The 18,318-nt window shown below is 45.5% G+C and overlaps 1 protein-coding gene across 1 annotated transcript in view; it reads left to right on the forward strand.

The window, feature by feature from the left end:
- Window positions 1-18,318, forward strand: part of WWC2 (WW and C2 domain containing 2) — a 224,305-nt gene that overhangs the window by 130,014 nt on the left and 75,973 nt on the right. Inside the window, exons 8-10 of the mRNA XM_073577983.1 lie at window positions 5,246-5,319; window positions 9,207-9,449; window positions 9,849-9,938. Of these exons, the coding sequence (XP_073434084.1) occupies window positions 5,246-5,319; window positions 9,207-9,449; window positions 9,849-9,938 (407 nt within the window). The remainder of the gene's footprint in view (window positions 1-5,245; window positions 5,320-9,206; window positions 9,450-9,848; window positions 9,939-18,318) is intronic.

The raw sequence follows: 18,318 nt of genomic DNA on the forward strand, positions 1-18,318 counted from the left end.
AGAGCTGGCGGCCCTATTCTGCCGAGCTCCGTTCCTCACTTTCCATAAGGATAAGGTGGTCCTCAGACCAGCCCCTCCTTTTCTGCCAAAAGTCGTGTCCTCTTTTCACATTAATGAAGATGTTGTTTTGCCTTCACTTTGTCCAGCACTGGTGCACCGTGTGGAAAAGGCTCTTAACACGTTAGACCTGGTAAGAGCCCTCCAGAGGTACGTGTCGCGGACGGCACCCTTTCGTCAGACGGACACGCTGTTCGTGCTCCCAGAAGGGCGCAGGAAGGGACTCGATCCCTCAAAATCGACCATAGCCAGATGGATTCGTTTGACTATTCAGGAGTCCTACCGCATTAGAGGCACGCCGATTCCAGCAGGGATTAGTGCGCACTCTACCCGGGCAGTGGGCTCCTCGGCACCAGGCTTCGACGGAACAGGTTTGCAAGGCAGCAACCTGGTCCAGCCTGCACACATTTGCCAAACATTATAATATCCATGCTCAGGCCTCGGCGGATGTGAGCCTGGGTAGAAGGATTCTCCAAGCAGTGGTGGTGCACCTTTTAAACAAGAGGTGCATGTAGCTTGGATCGGTGAGTCAATCTCCCACCCAGGGACTGCTTTAGGATGTCCCACAGTATCTGTGTCCCCCAATGAGGCGAAGGAGAAACATGGATTTTTGTGATAAATCACCGTAAAATCCTTTTCTCCGAGACGCTCCTTGGGGGACACGACACCCACCCTATTAGCCAGTTGGCTCTGTTTTTTGTTTAGTTAATACGCATTTATTTATGTGATATAAGGGTGGTCCTTTTCTGGACATGTTGTACCTGTATTAAGGCTGATTTTGTTGTCCTCCTATTGCTTTGGCACCAAACTGAGTTCCACCCGCAGTAGGGGCGAGGGTGTATACGACGGAGGAGGAGCTAACCTCTTTTTTTCACTTAGTGTCAGCCCCCTAGCGGCAGAAGCATATACCCACAGTATCTGTGTCACCCAATGAGGGTCTCGGAGAAAAGGATTTTACGGTGATTTATCACAAAAATCCATGATTTTTTTTTTGTGCGTGTTTGTATATATAATCAAGTGTATGTGTGTATATTTTTTGTTATTATTTATGATTGTTATTATTATTCGTGGGTGTGTACATATATATTTATTTTCTATTGTAGCCATTCACTCTGGTATGAATTGGGCCTTTCCACAAATTACACAGCACCAAAACAACAAAATCATAAATCCCTATCCTTGTCTAGGCACTAACTGAATAGAACAGGCCCTGGCTACTCTTATACGACTAAACTAGCCCCAGTTCGGGCAAACACAACTGCTGTTGTCCATAGGAACCACTAATATTTGCGGTTCTCTGCACACGGCCTGTGCAGACTCTTCTCAGTTCCAAAACACATCCTGTCTGCTCTGCTTCTCCAGCAGACTTACACTTTGATTGCTGGTCACTCACACACTCGTCCCTGCTTATATCCAGCAGACGGCCACCCGTCCGGAGACTGACACTCCATGAGGCTTCTTACTGCTTCTTTTTTAGAGAAACCCTGCAGGTGCGTCCAATCAAGGCCCTGCTTCTCTGGGATTTAACCCTGTCCTATGTAATCATAATATTCATTCATATATAATTTTTTTTTTTTTTTTTTTTTTACAATTTCTCCACATTTTTTGTTGCGGATATACTTTTATAAGGCTACTTTCACACTTGCTTTGTTTTGCAGCGCGTTTTTCCCGCAAAAAAACGCATACAAATGCTGCGTTTTTTTTTTTTCAAGCATTTTTATCAGCATGCATGAAAAAATACAGCGTTTTTAGTGCGTTTTTACCGCGTTTGCGTTTTTTCCCAACATTAGTTGGCCCCTCACACTAACCCAAACCATGACTTTACTAACCCTAACCCTTAACCAAACCATACCCTAACTCTGACCCTAACCCTTAACCAAACCATACTAACCCTAACTCTGACCCTAACCCTAACCCTTAACCAAACCATACTAACCCTAACCCTTAACCAAACCCTACTAACCCAAACCCTAACCCTTAACCAAACCATTCTAACCCAAACCCTAACCCTAAACCCCCTTAACTAACCCTAACTCTAACCCAAACCCCTAATTTCCATTGTCTAACCAATGGTCAACAAAAAAACGCATGCGCAAAAAAACGCATACATGAGCATGCCAATGCGCACCCATAGACTTATAATAGGTGTCTTGCTGTAAAAAAACGCATTGCGCGCATGCGTTTTTTTGAGGCAAGTCGGACGCCCAAAAAATGCAACAGGATGCATTTTGTGCGCCCGAGCGCACACCACAAAAAAACGAATGCTCGTAAAAACACATACAAACGCATGTGTATGCGCACATAAGCGCATCCCATGCAAAATATAGGGGAAAAAAGCGCATGCGTTTTTTAGCGCTAAAATACAGCGCAAAAAAAGCAAGTGTGAAACCAGCCTAAAATACTTTTTTTTGGTCAAATATTAATATGATCCCAATAAGAGAGCTAATATTCAGAATATGCTCCTGATGTATCACGCCATGTTTCCATAGATGGGCAGTCACATGCCAGTCGTGTTGTCTAAGTATATTGCTTCTTGCTTGCTGCATTATTTTCTATCTGTACTGGGTTCTATCTGGGCAGCAGGAGTCCAGCGCTATTCGCTCCCTTCTGCCTTATCCAGTTATTAATATACAGATTTGTTTTCCTCGTCTGGTTGTGCATTTATTATAATATGAATGGGATGGAGAAATGCACCTGCAACAAATGAGCTTCTTACTTGCAGCCCTTAAAATGGATTGCATTTCTGGATCGCAGACCATAGTGTTTTTTTTGGTGGGTTTTTTTGAGGGTTTATATAGTAGTGATAAAATGGGGGACCCGATTCATTTTGTTATCGTTAATATAAACACTATTTTGCAGTGCTTTAAAGCACTTTATTTTTTTTTTTTTTTACAATTTATCTGTTCTAGTATTACCCATTCCTGGCTGCTGACTGTACAGGCAACTATAGCACTGCTCCATCCTAAAAAACACGAGACTGCTGCAGTTCATTTTATGTGATCAATCTGCCATCCTGGGGAAAAAGCAATTCTTGGGAATCTGTCAGCCGGATTTCACCCAAACTGTGACTTTAAGGCCTGTTTCACACATCCATTTTTTTTTAGCTCAGTTGAAATCCTTCAAAATGGCAGAAAACGGATCCGTTGGCGGATTAAAACAAACGGGTGTCACTGGACCGTTATTTTGACGGATTCGGATAAGGCAGAAATTTAAAGGAGAGAGCGAGATAGAGAGAGATATATATATATATTTTGAGTCGTCCGGGCAAGTCGGCGGACGACAAAATTTTGGCGCATCCGTATAAAAACTGATCCAACGAAAAAATGGCGGATCCGTTTTTTTTTTAGCAAAACGGCAGATTGTGACTGATGGTGACAGACGGATGTGTGAAAGAGGCCTAAGAAACAAAGCTGTCAGTCAGGCAGCAGAAAGTGATGCATTGTGGGTAATAGAGGCTGGAGAGACAGGGGCTTGGGAAGTGCTTTGTCACTCCCAAAGCACGCCAGCCTCATTTGCATACTGATTTAAACAGCGATCTCTCAGTAGTAGAGGTTAGCTGAAGGAAAGGAACATTTCTTGGCAAGAGCTACATGTGCTTATAAATAGTTTGAGTGACATCCCGCTGACAGATTCCCTTTAAGGGCTCGTTCACATGACCGATTATATCGGGCGAGTGCTTTCTGTGGTTTCACGGATGGCGCTCGTACCCATTGTATTCTATGGGGCTGTGCACATTTCCAATTTTAGAGTGTGAAAAACATCGGCCTGCCCTCTGACATCGGTGTGGTCTCATTTTTTTAATGACTGGATCAAGCGTGGCTGATTTAGACACTCTAAAATTGGAAATGTGCACAGCCCCATAGAATGCAATGGGTATGAGTGCTATCCGTGACACCAGTTACAGCGCTCGTCCGATATAATGGCGACTTTGGACAATCCCAAAGCATTGCACAGTTCCCAAAGTGTAGAAACCCAACCCTGGTCATTTTCCATACTTTAATTCATTAAAAAAAAAGAAGAAAAATAAGAAAAGTAACATGTAAACTTGTCTTTGCATCTAGTTTTGCTAAAAACAGATTCCCACTGCCCATTATTCGCAGCAGTTTCCCTATCTAGTTGTACAGCCTTGACTTTCATCATTAGTGAGTATTGTTTCTGTATACGGTACACTTTTTTACTGACTTGAATATGGCCACAGAAGTTACATTTAACGTCCTAAAAATCAAAACCTTACAATAGTAAATGTGCAGAATGCATTATTAGCCATATCTGCCCCTGCACAGGTTCACATATGGAATTCTTGGGTTGGACTGTAGAGCAGTGCCACCCGGTGGCTGCTTTGTAGCCTGCTGACAGCCCATGCTCTGCAGCCTGGGTCGCTCCGGCTGCTCCACATTTACGACTCTAGGACAGCGGACAGGCGATTCTGAGAGATGCAGCTCCAGACAAAAGCTGATGTGGACCTGTGTCCCCTGTGCTGCACGGATAACTGTTCAGCTGCTGGTACAATAGCTTTTTGGGGGGCAGAGTTGCTTGTAACAACATGCTACAGCGGCTCTGCTCGTGATGCCCAGATGACTACTATCCCTTATGGGACTTGGTTATGGCCATTGCATATTGATTCGGTGCAATGAAGCCCCATCCCATTCTTCTTGGGAAGATAGTAAAAAGTAGATGACCGATGGGTGGGAGCACGATGCCGGATCGGACCACGCAGGATCTATTTGTATTCTGTGTTTATAGAGGCGTATGTCCATATAGACAGAAATTTTGGAGTGACATTTTTATCATTTTTTATTTTTTACATTTTTTAACTTTAATGGCTTTAATAATCCGTACCCATTATCAGGTCAGAGGTGACGGAGAAACTCCCTTTATATCCATGGACTATCTCCTCTTTATTATTTTTCTGGGAAATAATCCTTGTCACCAACGCGTGTATGAAACGCCATAGTCATCACAACATATATCTTCGTGATCTGAACATGCACCAGATTCCTTATTGATCAGACTGTTCCGGTGGCACAGCGGGATCTTCTCTGCTTCCTATTCAGCACTGCTACACCACATTTCCTTTGACGAAACCCCTTGCTGTGCTGGCTGTAACGCTGTAGAGCTTTTCGGATTTCAGTAGACAGCAGTTTGTCATCAATTGCATAAACCACCGTTTTCTTTATTTTATTTACAGATTGGCATGAGGAGCCGGGCAAATCTAGCGGAGAAGGTCAGGCTGAGCCTACAATACGAGGAGGCGAAAAGGAGGTAAGGTGCTCCAGCGGTGCGAGATGTGTCAGCGGCTGCAAAAGTTGTCATCTGGTGCCCTCTAGTGGACAGATCGAGGACAACTAGATTAAGCATGTTACTGGCTTTATAAGGACAGCTGACGCTATCATTCAGGTTCTTAGACTTGTATCCCCCGCTACAAGTGCATTTACAACTGAAACTCCCCTACAGGCACATTCACACGGTCAGTATTTTGTTAGTATTTTCTATCAATATTTGTAAGCCAGAAACGCGAGTGGTGCAATCAGATGAAAAGTATAAGGCTGGGTTCCCATGATGACCTTTTGGTGAGTTTTTGATGTTGCAGATTTTCTGCACTCATTAAGCAAAATAGCTGAATTGCATTTTTTTTTTTAACGAAAATACGCAGCGTAAAAACCTCACCAAAAACTCAAGCAACCTAATAGAAACACGTCACCACTTCTGTATTTCTCACCCCCTCGTGGCTTTGGCTTACAAATACTGAGGTGAAATACTGACCAAATACTGAATGTGTGCACGTGGAATAAAGGGGTATATACACCTTCCATTTACGTCTCTCAAACGACTTCTAACGTTTCAGACTCTCCTCCAACGACAAGCCTGATCCTCCTTTTCCACGAGATTCTGTACAGCCCAAAAATATTAATAATGGGCTTTTGACAATATTCCGAAGCTTTGGGCAAGGTAGATCCCAAGCTGTGTGGGTTTTTTTTTTTTTTTTTTTTTGTACTAAGAAAATTATATTTCCAAGTTTTACATGCAGTAAATGGGAATTTACATGCATTTTTTTTAAAACTAATTTTCACAACCAAAAACCCGTCAGTAATGTAGACTGCAAATTACAATCTGTACATCCACATTGTTTGGCTTTGGCTTCTTGTGCTGTATTGTGTCAAACCTTTTTAATATACCTTTTTAAAAAATGCATGTAAAAGCAGCTACATTGCTGGAAAAAGAAAAGTAAATCTCCCTAGACTGCTTACCAGAACACGCTACATAAATGAGAAGGTGCATTGGGAACCTGTGCTTGGTTTGAACAGTCATTTTGTGCTGACGGATTCCTTTTCTTTTAAATGAAAGACGTGCAATGATCTCGGTATTTTATATCATTTATTATTATTTTAAATAATCCTTATCGGAGAGGCTTGTGTGCTTTTGGCCACGTAGTTTACCTGAACTGCATAGGTGGAAGCAGCCGAAATGACCTGAAAAACCAATGTCCCATCACGCTCCATTCTTCAGTCAGTGTTCATCCGTCTGACCCGGAGCAGAAGTGATCGGCTGTGCTCAGAGGTCCAAACTGTGTCCTGGACACAAGCAATGCTGCTAAATGGATGGAGAGCAAAGAAATGAGCAAAGTTAGAGAAAAAAGCGTGACCATGCAGGACTATGTAAATGGGGAAAAATTGAAGTTATTGCTGGAAGCGTGCAATGGTTTTCACTTATCAAAATAAATAGCCGCAGACCGTCGGGGAGAGCAGATGTTATAAATACCTAGTAAAACATCGGCCATCTGCAGGGCGTATGGTGTTTACCCTGGTAACAGGTTTATAATCACTGCAATCAATTTGTGTCCCACATATCCGATCAGTAGCCACAGAACTGTGATGGAATTAATACAAATTACTGTTTTGTATTTTTTTTTTTTTCATAGCACTTTGCTAAATTTTTTATTTATGGACATTGAAAGCTCCAGATTGTTCCGAATAAGTGCACCTTTTTTTGCTGCTTTGTCCTCACTCATCCCATCTCTCCGGCTTTTCTCCATGATTACTATTTTGCAGGTACTTTTCAGCGAGATAATTGGAGCAGATCTGTCATTTCTCCGCTTGAAGCTCGCACTGTGGGCAACAAGAATGGCCACAAAAGCTGTCCATTGTGGAAGCATGGCGCTCTTAATTGTTGTGCTCTGTTTTACATATATATTTTTTATACGTTCTTGTTCTATTTTGATCTTTTTTTGTGCAGATTGTATTGGCTCAATTTCTTTTTCTTAATTACACCTTTTTTCTTTCATTTTAGAAATACATAAACAGTGAATTTGTAGTTGGGTAAATATACTTCATATGGACGAAGTTAAAAATAAAAAACATGGCTGGTTTAATTTGCGGTGGGGTGTCAGCGCGCTGCCCGATATATAAGAAGAATACACCACAAATAGTTTGTGAACGTCTAATAAATGTAACAGATCACAATTCAGTTTTCGGCTCCGGACTTCACCTGACGAAGGCTCGTGTCCAGAGCCTAAAGCCGGATTGTGACCTGTGGACTTCTAATAAATGTAACCAGCTATTCGCTGTGTATTGCACTTTTATACCAGGAAGCGCACCGATACCCCGCCATTAATCCTATCTATTGTTAATTCGCTCATTCACCGAAAGCGTACTCTCCTGTTGCTGTCTCCCACCCTCAAGATGAAGGGGGTTCAGTACCCAGTCACCATCTATTCCACCCTAACCACATAAATTCTTCTATTACGGATTTAATGGCAGCTATTATCCATCTTTGCTTATTGCATGACATAAATTCGGTGTTAGACTCTGATTTGAGGATAATTTATTGATGTAAATGCTTCTATTAATGGTCATTTTTGATATGCAAAAAAATACAAAAAAGCCTAAAAGCATTTTGTTTTTATTTTAGATATGTTACTTAAAAATATAGATCAACTTCCGCAAATGCTTTGCTTTTTATACTCTTCCTTTGTTACAGTCTGAAGTGTAGCCGGAGCTGAATTCGCAGTTCTGCTGTTTGCTATGAGAACTAGTTAATAGCTTGATGGCAGACACAATTGTAGCAGTGCTCCTGTTTCACTTTGCCCATGGAGGCCTGGCTATACATTACTTTTACGTGTGCTCCATGCAATACTGCAGTACGTTTCCCCAGTTTTTCCATATGCGACGTCCATCTATAACAGTTGATTGCATGGGTTTCAGAGGCGGGCCCTGCATCGATCTATCTTATCACTAGCTGGCTACATGTGACTCCCTCAGGTCTTTTTACAGGGGCCTAGGAATTTGAGGTCTACCTTTCTGTCTGGTGGTCGAATGATTGTGGCCAGAAGGAAATGAAATTGGCCTAAGGAGGGGTGTCTTCTCCACTTGGCCATTGAAAACCGGATATAATGAGCGGAGTAGTGACCAATGATGTGCGCTTACTTCACTTCTGTTCCAGCTGTTTCTGTAGCTCTTCCAGAAGTACATGGTGCGATCTGTGCATGTCTATATCTGATGGCTGCCTCACTGGCTGGATTTGAGGTTATTGCATCTGGAGAACCACCTCCCCTTTTACTTGGCAAATGGTGAATCACTGTAGATTTAATCTCTGAAACCCTTAAGGGCATGTCACACTAAGAGATATTGCTAGCAATATCGCTATAACTAGTGACGTTATAGCGATATTGCTAGCGATATCTCTGTGTCTGATACTTAGCAGCGACCGGCTCCCCTGCTGGTTATCGCTGATCGCGCGAGAACGTTCAGGACTGTTTCTCGTCGTCAGCTTCCTGTGGCGCTTCCTGCTGTGAGGACGAGCGACGCGTGGAGCCGGGCGGGAGGACGCTGGATCGCCTGGTGTGACAGGTAAGTAGCGATCCCCGTCCCCAGCGATGTCGCTAGTGAGATCTGCCTATGTGGCAGCTCACTAGCGACCACTTAGCGATGTACCAGCGATCCTGACCACGTCATATCGCTGGTCGGGATCGCTGGTACATCGCTAAGTGTGACAGTACCTTTAGGCAGTCAAGAGGGACAGGTGATGCAGGAGAATGCAGTAGATAACCATGTAACACTAGTCCTCTGATCAGAGTTTGACTAATTTACGAAGTTCCAATTGAATCTGAATTTTCAGTAGATCGAAGCCTTAATCTTTACCTGTCTTTTCAGTATGGCTAACCTAAAGATAGAACTATCAAAGTTGGACAGCGAGGCCTGGCCGGGAGCACTAGACATAGAGAAAGAGAAGCTACTGCTAATTAACGAGAAAGAGGAGCTTCTAAAAGAACTTCAGTTTGTAACTACCCGAAAACGCACTCAAGACGAGATGGAACAACTGGAATCGGAAAGGAGGCGGCTAGAAGAGGACCTCTTGTCCGTCAGAAGCACACCCAGCCAAGCACTTGCTGAGAGGTAATCTTCCTTGAGGTCCATTTGTGTCGGCAGCACTTAATGGCTTCCGATGAGTTGCTAGGTTGCCGATCGGCGGTCATTTAATAACCTGTCTACAAAGGCAGATTATGCTTCTGTCCGCATAGGCTGCCACTGTTCTCGGCCCTTCAGATTGTGTTTGCACTGGAGGATGTGCAGCCGAGAACAATGATAATTGCGCAAGCTAAAAGATCTGCACATGGAACAAATGAATGTTTTGCTTGTTTGGTGAAAGGCATTCTGCTTAGGTAATTATCAAGAACTAGCTTTTTTTTTTTTTTAGGAATTTATGATTCTGCTTTTTGTGATCTTGTTGAAGACCCTGAAAACCTAATGAACAACCGCAAACCTTTTCCTTGATCACTGTGTGTTTTGGTTTAGGTTAAAAGTTCAAGAGAAGAAGAAGGAGCTGGTAAAAAAGTTGGAAGAAACCACAAAACTGGCCACTTATTTGCATTCAGAACTGAAAAGGTGGGTCAGCGACCTGACAATAATTAGCAGCATGCAGTTTGTTCTCTGCAGAGTTCTCAGATGTCCAGACTTATTTGACGCCTGGGCTTCAACTTCCGAAAGTATTTCTAAACTCTAAAACTGGTGATATGTACATATCTGCCAGGCTTGTGTCCCTGTGCATTTGTTTTTGGGCCTTGGCATCACTGTGATGTACCACAGTTCACAGCCATGAAGCCGACTATAACACACATTGTAGGGTTACAGGTTAATGTGCTGAGAATAATCACCATATGTACAAATAATGCTAAATGACTAATGCAGCGTTGGTTAAAAAGGTGTCACTATGTCAGGGAGGAAAATACTTTACACTGTAAAGTGTTTTAGGCCTTGGCTGCTTTTCATAGTGTAACTGATTTGGCTAAAGTCCATAAGATTGCATTCAACTTAATGTTCTTTAAATTGCATCAAAGGTTGCTTATTTAAAGGTTTAAAGGGAATCTGTCTCCAGGTTTTTACTGCCCCATCTGAGAGCAGCATAATGTACTGTAGAAACAGCGACCCTGATTTCAGCGATGTCACTTACTGTGCTGCTTGCTGTAGTTTTGATAATCTCCTGGTGATAAGTGATTTTATCACTAGAAAACTAGTAAACCTGCTGCCATTTAGTCCTCCATATTCATGAGCTCTGCATAAACCCATCCCCCACCACTGACCGTATACACAGAAAGCTGCCAATCAGTGGTGAGGGCTGAGTTATACAGAGCTCAGCATTCAGAGAACTGATAGACCGGCAACAGATAAAATGAGGATTTTATCAAAATGACAGTAAGCGGTTCAGTATGTGATCCACTTCTGGAATTGGGGTCTCTGCTTCTACATCTTGCTGCTCTCAGATGGGCTAGCAAGAACTTGGTCTGATTCTCTTTAACTCCTTGACGACCTTTGGCGTATATTTACGTCGAAGGTGGTTTCCCTGATTTTGATGTGGGCTCTGCCACAACTTTTCCTGCTCTTGATGGCTGATTTAATCAAGTACCTTTAAACCTTTAACAGCCTCTGTTAATCACTGACCACAGCATTTGACACTGACCAGCTAGAAGCGCATCACAAATCCCGCCCATCGGCACCCCCTGTCCCGTGCTTGCAAGGTGCTGATAGGTTGTCACGACTGCCATGGGTCTGCAAAAGACCCCCAATCGTAGCTTCAAGTCTACTAAGGAAACTATTGAAGACAGTAAAAAGTAAAAAGAAAAAAAAATTTAAGAATAAAAACACAAGTTAAAATCAACAGCACACATTTGATATTGCTGTGTTCAAAAATGTCTAATCTATCAAATTATAAAGTAAACTAATCTGATTGGTAAAAAAAAGCGTAATAAGAAAAAAATAAAAATGCCAGAATTGCGTGTCTTTGGCCCATTTAGCAACATTGCAATAAGAGGCGATCAAAACTGGAGGAGGGGGGAATAAATGGCCATAAATTAAGATGAAAGTTAGTGTTTAAAATTGTAAGTTGCATATCTCATTAAAAGAGGTCTTCCAGAAATTTAGCCAAACTTCTAAGTGTTATTTACCAGTCTGAGACCCCACCATTTAGTTCCCACTGCCTCATTGGGTTCCAATGGTCTCTGATTAGTCCAATTAGCCTTCTGACCACTGATTAACAATAGGATCTGGTGACTGCAGAACAGAACGTCTTCACTTTCAGAGTTTAAGGCCTTGTACTTTGACATGCATGGATACATACATACACATTCATTAGAAAAAAAAATCACTTGTACATGTTGGGGAAAATGTTTTATTTCCCTATTTTGCGCCAAGATATTCTGCGGCTCTGTATAGCAGTGGTCATCACCCAAACCAATCCGTGTCGCCCAATTTCATTATGTCTTGGACACACACACACACAGCAGGATTAGTAAACCTGACCATACATGAGATGACTGTTGGCTGAGTGATACTTCCACCGATTGTTGGCCAACAGACATCTGAGCTGACTCTCCTACTCACCCAAGCGCTCATTCGGTCGAGGGTTCCTATGTTCTGCATGAAAAAAGTCGCCAACTGACACATTAGCCGACAGCTCATTTCTGGGAGAACAATGCGATCGACAGTCACCCCGTTCAGGTATTGGTGTTGGTATCATTCACACCCAGGGCTCAGCGCTCCAATATAATGTTCAAGATGAGCAATCTTAGACCAAGTGACCAAATTTTATTGCATTCTGGTTTTTCAAATGAACTTTCTTGGGAAAAAACTAAATTAGGTTATTATCTATAAATTCATTTCCCATGGAGAGCTGAGAGGTCTGCCTGGGTAATGGTGGGCTTTGATGCTAGTGGATTTAGCGATCAGGCCTGATATTTGCACCCTGCAGAGAAGATGCTGTGTACCTAGATGTAATTGTGAGCAGAACTATTTATTTTAATTAACACGATGTGCTAATAGAGTAATAATGATCCATTCTGGGGGCGTCTTCACATATACCGCAAAATAAACAAATTGATAATGTTTGGAGAACTAATTAGGTTTGACAAACAACTTCATTATAGCCTGAATAATTACTGGAGTCTTGTCAATATGTGGCACTTCATCTCGCTAAGTGTTCCTTGCAGCAGTATTCAGTGGGGGCAAATATCTCATTCCTTAGCATGCATCACTTCTAAAGTACACCGTGTCAGTCTGTTTAGAAAATATAGGAAAAAAACAGTGGTTTCTGTGAGTGCAGTAACTGTGGTTGGATAGAAACACCACGTTCAATGAACCTTCTGACCAGATTTAGCATCTCCGATCTGACCATTAGCAAAAGCTTGGAGGCAAACTTCCAGTTCATAAAGATTTCTGCTGGGGAAATGGGCCGCACATAGAAAAAAATGTGAACATTAGAGTCTGCATTCCTTAGGTGACTCCATTTTTATATACAGAAAAGTCATGTCACGTGACCATAAGATAAAATATAATAACTGTTCATGTGTTTGTCAGTGGGCAAACTTACAAAATCAGCAAGGGATCAAATAATTGTTTCCTTCACTGTGTAGTGAAGGAAAATAAACACTGCCTTCTCGGCAAAACCAAAGAAAAACACAATCCTTCTCCTCATGGAGATCAGCCCGCTCAGAGTTAGCAATATTCACAGTTCAGGTCTTTAACACCAGCACCAACACATTCCTGGAGTGCTTTCTTTCCAGACGCTGAACACTGCTGCCTTTGGAGGCCAGCTACTTAAGCCTCAGACCATGTGACTCTTCCCCCATGTGACTGATCACATGACAGTGACATCACACAGGTCCTATCAGCACAGGGTGGAGCCGGCTCTGCAGGAGAAGATAAGTTGGACATCTTCCCACCCACTCTATGGATGTCCACATAAAAGCCAGCCCATTATGCAAATAACTTAACCCCTCTCAACACAGTGCGCTGGAAGAAAGATCACTGGCGCCATTAGGCAAAGTGAAACATACAGATGCTTCTCACACAATTAGAATCATCAAAAAGTTAATTTATTTCTGTTCTTCAATCCAAAAAGTGAAACTCATCTGTTATATAGAGTCATTACAAACAGAGTGATCTATTTCAAGTGTTTATTTCTATTAGTGTTGATTATGGCTTACAGCCAGTGAAAATCCAAAAGTCATTATCTCAGTAAATTAGAATACTTTATAGCACCAGCTTGAAAAATGATTTTAAATTCCGAAATGTTCTCCTACTGAAATGTATGTTCAGTAAATGCACTGAATGCTTGAGGTCTAGTGTGAAGTTTCCACAATCAGTGATGGTTTGGGGAGCCATGTCATCTGCTGGTGTAGGTCCACTGTGTTTTATCAAGACCAAAGTCAGCGTAGCTGTCTACCAGGAAATTTTAGACCACTTCATGCTTTCCTCTGCTGACAAGCTTTTTTGGAGATGGAAATGTCATTCTCCAGCAGGACTTGGCAACTGTCCACACTGCCAAAAGTACCAATACCTGGTTTAAAATCAATAGTATCACTGTGCTTAATTGGCCAGCATACCTGACCTTAACCCCATAGAGAATCTATGGGATATTGTCAAGAGGAAGATGAGACACCAGACCCAACAATGCAGACGAGCTGAAGGCTGCTATTAAAGCAACCTGGGTTTCCATAGCACCTCAGCAGTGCCCTCAATGCCACGCCGCTTTGATGCAGTAATTGATGCAAAAGGAGCCCCGACCAAGTATTGAGTGCATTTATTGAATATACATTTCAGTAGGCCAACATTTCAGATTTTAAAATAATTTTTCAAGCTGGTGTTATAAAGTATTCTAATTCACTGAGATAATGACTTTTGGGTTTTCTCCTTCGTCTCATTGGGGGACACAGGTACTGTGGGTGTATGCTACTGCCGCCTGGAGGCTGACACTAAGTGAAAAAAAGAGGTTAGCTCTTCCTCCGCCGTATACACCCTCGCCCCGATTGCGGGCAGAAACCAGTTTTATGCTTGGTGTCTGTTGGAGGCACACATGTCTGGTTTTCTCCAGACTTTATTTTTTTTCTATTTTTTCTATGAAGATGACAGGGGCGACGGACCCTATTGAAAGGGTCCGATCTCCCCAAACCAACAACGGGCGAGCACGTGTGAGTATCGCCTCCACATATCCTCTCCCGCGACGTGGGACATGATGCCGGACTTAGCCCTGACCACCCCTAGGTATTGAAACCATGGGCTGTACAGAGGCACAAGACAGTCCGAGCGGCCCCCACTGCTCCCCGCTAGACGGCAGTGCTATAAGGCGGCGGACGGTCCCTCTCCTCATCCCTGGAAGGAGGACGGAGCTAGGATGCCTGCATCGTCCTGGATATGGCCCCCCTCCCCTCTACCTGATCGGCGAAGTTGTCGTGGAGGGGATGGCCTGGGAGGGCCCTGCGGCAGCGTCCATAGGGCTGGGGCCCTTAGCTTCGGGCAGTCGAGCGAAGGTCTTTTTCCCCCCTCCCCCTCCCTCTCCTTGGCAGCGTGCCTGACGCCGTGTCCCGACGCCGGCCATGCTTCCTCGGCTGATATGTGGCGGCCTGCCCGCCCGCCTGCCACCCCTCCGCGGGCGGATGCTAAATATCCAGCCCGCGGCGTCAGACAATGTTGGGCCACGGGCGGAAGTCCCACCCTCCCTTTTCCACGTCGCTTCCGGCTGCCTGCCCTCCGTGGCCTGGGCGGGCGCCGAATAAATCAAGCCCCCGGCTTCACTCCAGGGTAGGCAGCAACTGGGAAAGGACGGCTGCCTCCGTCGGCCCACCCACAGCTGAAGTGCGCGCATCTTTGAGAGGAGCAGAGCGCGGCAAGGACACAGGACCGGGGTAAGTGCGACCCCGACTCTAGAGGCCATGCTATGTCTAATCGAAGAGTGCTCTCCTCCTCCCCCCCCCCCCCTCCACCCCCGAGTAGGCCAGTACTGATGCCTGGCAGATACAATATGGCCGGGAAAGTGAAGACGCACACGTTCCTATACACTGCATGCATCTCCTGTCGGGCCGCGTTTCCGCGGGCACAGAGCAACAAATTATGCGAAGCCTGTGACTCCGAACGTGCCCAGGAGCCCTCCCCTGCGACCGAGCCCAGTGTTCCAAATCCCCCGGAATGGGCCCTATCACTGTCACAGTCTATGGCATCGCTTACAAAGGCGATCGAGTCCCTTCGCGCCCCAGATAGCGGCAGGGATAGTGGCTCGCCTGTCTGGGAGGGGTCCTCCACCTCACAAGAGCCTCCGGCCTGCAGGTGCCGCTCTCACACCAGGCAGACGCAAGGGAAACGAACCCACACGGCGTCTCCCGGCCCTTCCGGTGCCTCGGCATCCGTGAGTTCTGCGTCTCGCTCTCCTTCACCAGCAGTCGAGAGCGGGTAAAGCTCAGATTATGACTCAGACGAACCCCTGGACCTAGATACCCTGGGGTGTTGAGAAACAGTTGACAGCCTCATCGAAGCTGTCAATCAGACCCTGGGATTGAGGATGATTCCACCCTGGACTCAGGCCATAAGGTATCTTTTAAGCGGGCTAAGCGACCGCATAGAGTATTTTGCACTCACCCAGAGTTCGAGGACATAGTGCAGCGACACAGAGAACGGCCGGATAGGCGTTTTTTGGGCCAGAAGACGCTCGAGGCAAGATATCAGTTTGCCCTGGATCTCTGTAAGAAATGGTCAGAATCCCCAGCGGTGGATCCACCAGTGTAACGCTTGGCCTCTAAAACCCTGTTATCTGTTCCTAGTGGTTTTTCTATTAAGGATCCCACTGATCATCTCATAGGGAGCTTGGCTCGCTCAGTATTTGAAGCATCAGGATCAGCACTCTCTCCCTCTTTCGCGGTAACATGGGTAGCCAAGGCCGTGATGTCATGGTCAGAATCATTGAACAAAGCCTTGCAGGATAGGGACCTACTTACGGAGGTATCAGAGATCGCAAGTCAGATCGCTATGGCTGGGGATTACTTAAATGCTTCCTTGGATGTGGCCAATTGCGCGGCGCTTGCGGCCGCAAACGCCATTTCCATTAGGAGGGCCCTATGGTTAAGGACGTGGCGGACCGATTCAACCTCCAAGAAATCTTTGACTTCCCTGCCTTATCAAGGTTGCCGCTTATTCGGGGAAAGGTTAGACCAACTCATCTCCAATGCTACAGGGGGAAAGAGCAGTTTCCTCCCTCAACAGAGGGTCAAGCCGCCGTTTCACCACCAGGTTCAGGCACGGTTTTGGGCCTTTCGCAACCCCGGGTGGAGGTAGCTCCAACCAAGATAGGGATCAGCAGGTCTCATATAGAGCCAACCCATTGGGGAGGATGCGTGCTCGCCAGCCCAGGTTGAGGGGAACCAGGTCCCAAAGATCCTCAGCCAAATGACTCGGAGCACTTTTTAGGCGACTTCAGCAGAGTAGGCGGCCGCCTACTTTGGTTTCGCCACGTCTGGGCCACCGTAGCACACGACTCATGGGTGACGGAGCTGGTAGAGTTTGTCAAGTACCCCCCAAAACGGTTCTTTCCCGTCTTCCCAAAGAGGAGGCCCGGGTAAGGGTGTTGATAGGAGCCATCGAGTCACTCCAGCACAGCAGAGTCATTATTCCCGTGCCAGAGCATGAGAATGCTCAGGGCTTTTATTCCAATCTGTTCGCGGTCCCCAAAAAGGACGGGACTGTCAGGCCTGTTTTGAACCTGAAGCTCCTGAACAGGTTCATCAGGATCAAACATTTACGAATGGAATCTCTCCATTCAGTTATAGCGGCCATGGGGCAGGGCCAATACTTGGCCTCTATCGACATCCAGGATGCCTACCTGCACGTCCCCATTTTCCCTCCGCATCAGAGGTTTCTATTCTTCACCATCAATGGCCGACATTTCCGGTTTGCAGCAGCCACCGCCCCCAGAGTGTTCACAAAAGTTATGGCAGTCGCCATGGCCATCTTACACTCTCGGGGCATAGTCGTCTTGCCATACTTAGACGACCTCTTGGTCAAGGGCCCCTCATTTCGAGCATGCGAGGAGAATGTCAGCATCACGCTAGATACCCTCTCCCGCTTAGGGTGGTTGGTCAACATGAAGAAATCATCCCTTGTTCTGGCTCAGAGGATTTCCTTTTTAGGGATGATCTTCGACACCTCCTGAGGGTTGGTAATTCTCCCTCAAGACAAAGCCCTAGCGCTCCGGCAAGGAGTCCGGATACTTCTCCAACCAGTCCCTCACACCATTCGTTTTGGGATGAGGGTACTAGGGAAAATGGTGGCGGCAATGGAAGCGATTCCGTTCACCCAATTTCATCTTCGCCCCCTGCAGCACGCCCTCTTGTCATCCTGGGACAAGAACCCGTTCACGCTCGATCATCTGTGCCGGTTGATCTCTCAGGGAAGACAGTCGCTAGAGTGGTGGACAGTCAGTTCCTCCCTTCTTCAGGGTAAACCCTTTCCCCCAGACCAGTGGCTAGTGGTCACAACCAACGCCAGCCTCCCCGGCTGGGGAGCAGTTTTTCGCCACCACACGACCCAGGGGCAATGGTCGCAACAGGAGGCACGCCTCCCGATCAACTTGCTGCAACATTTTCAGCACCTTCTAGCAGGACGCCCTGTCCGGATTCAATCGGACAATGCCACGGCGGTGGCTTACGTAAATCATCAAGGGGGCACTCGCAGCAGAGCAGCCATGCGCGAGGTAGGACACGTGCTTCACTGGGCCGAGAGGAACCATTCAGTGATATCGGTGGTCCACATCCCGGGCGTGGAAAACTCGGTGGTGGACTTCCTCAGCCGGCAGGTTATTGCGTCCGGGGAATGGTCTCTGCACCCCGAGGTCTTCCAGCAGATTTGCCAACGGTGGGGAGCACCGGATGTGGATCTGATGGCCTCCAAGGTGAATGCCAAGGTACCCATGTTCGTCGCTCAGTCCCGGGACCCACAGGCGATCGCC

Source organism: Dendrobates tinctorius, unplaced genomic scaffold, assembly GCF_039654945.1.
Source record: "Dendrobates tinctorius isolate UK_male_01 unplaced genomic scaffold, ASM3965494v1 ptg000008l, whole genome shotgun sequence".
Taxonomy (NCBI): domain Eukaryota; kingdom Metazoa; phylum Chordata; class Amphibia; order Anura; family Dendrobatidae; genus Dendrobates; species Dendrobates tinctorius.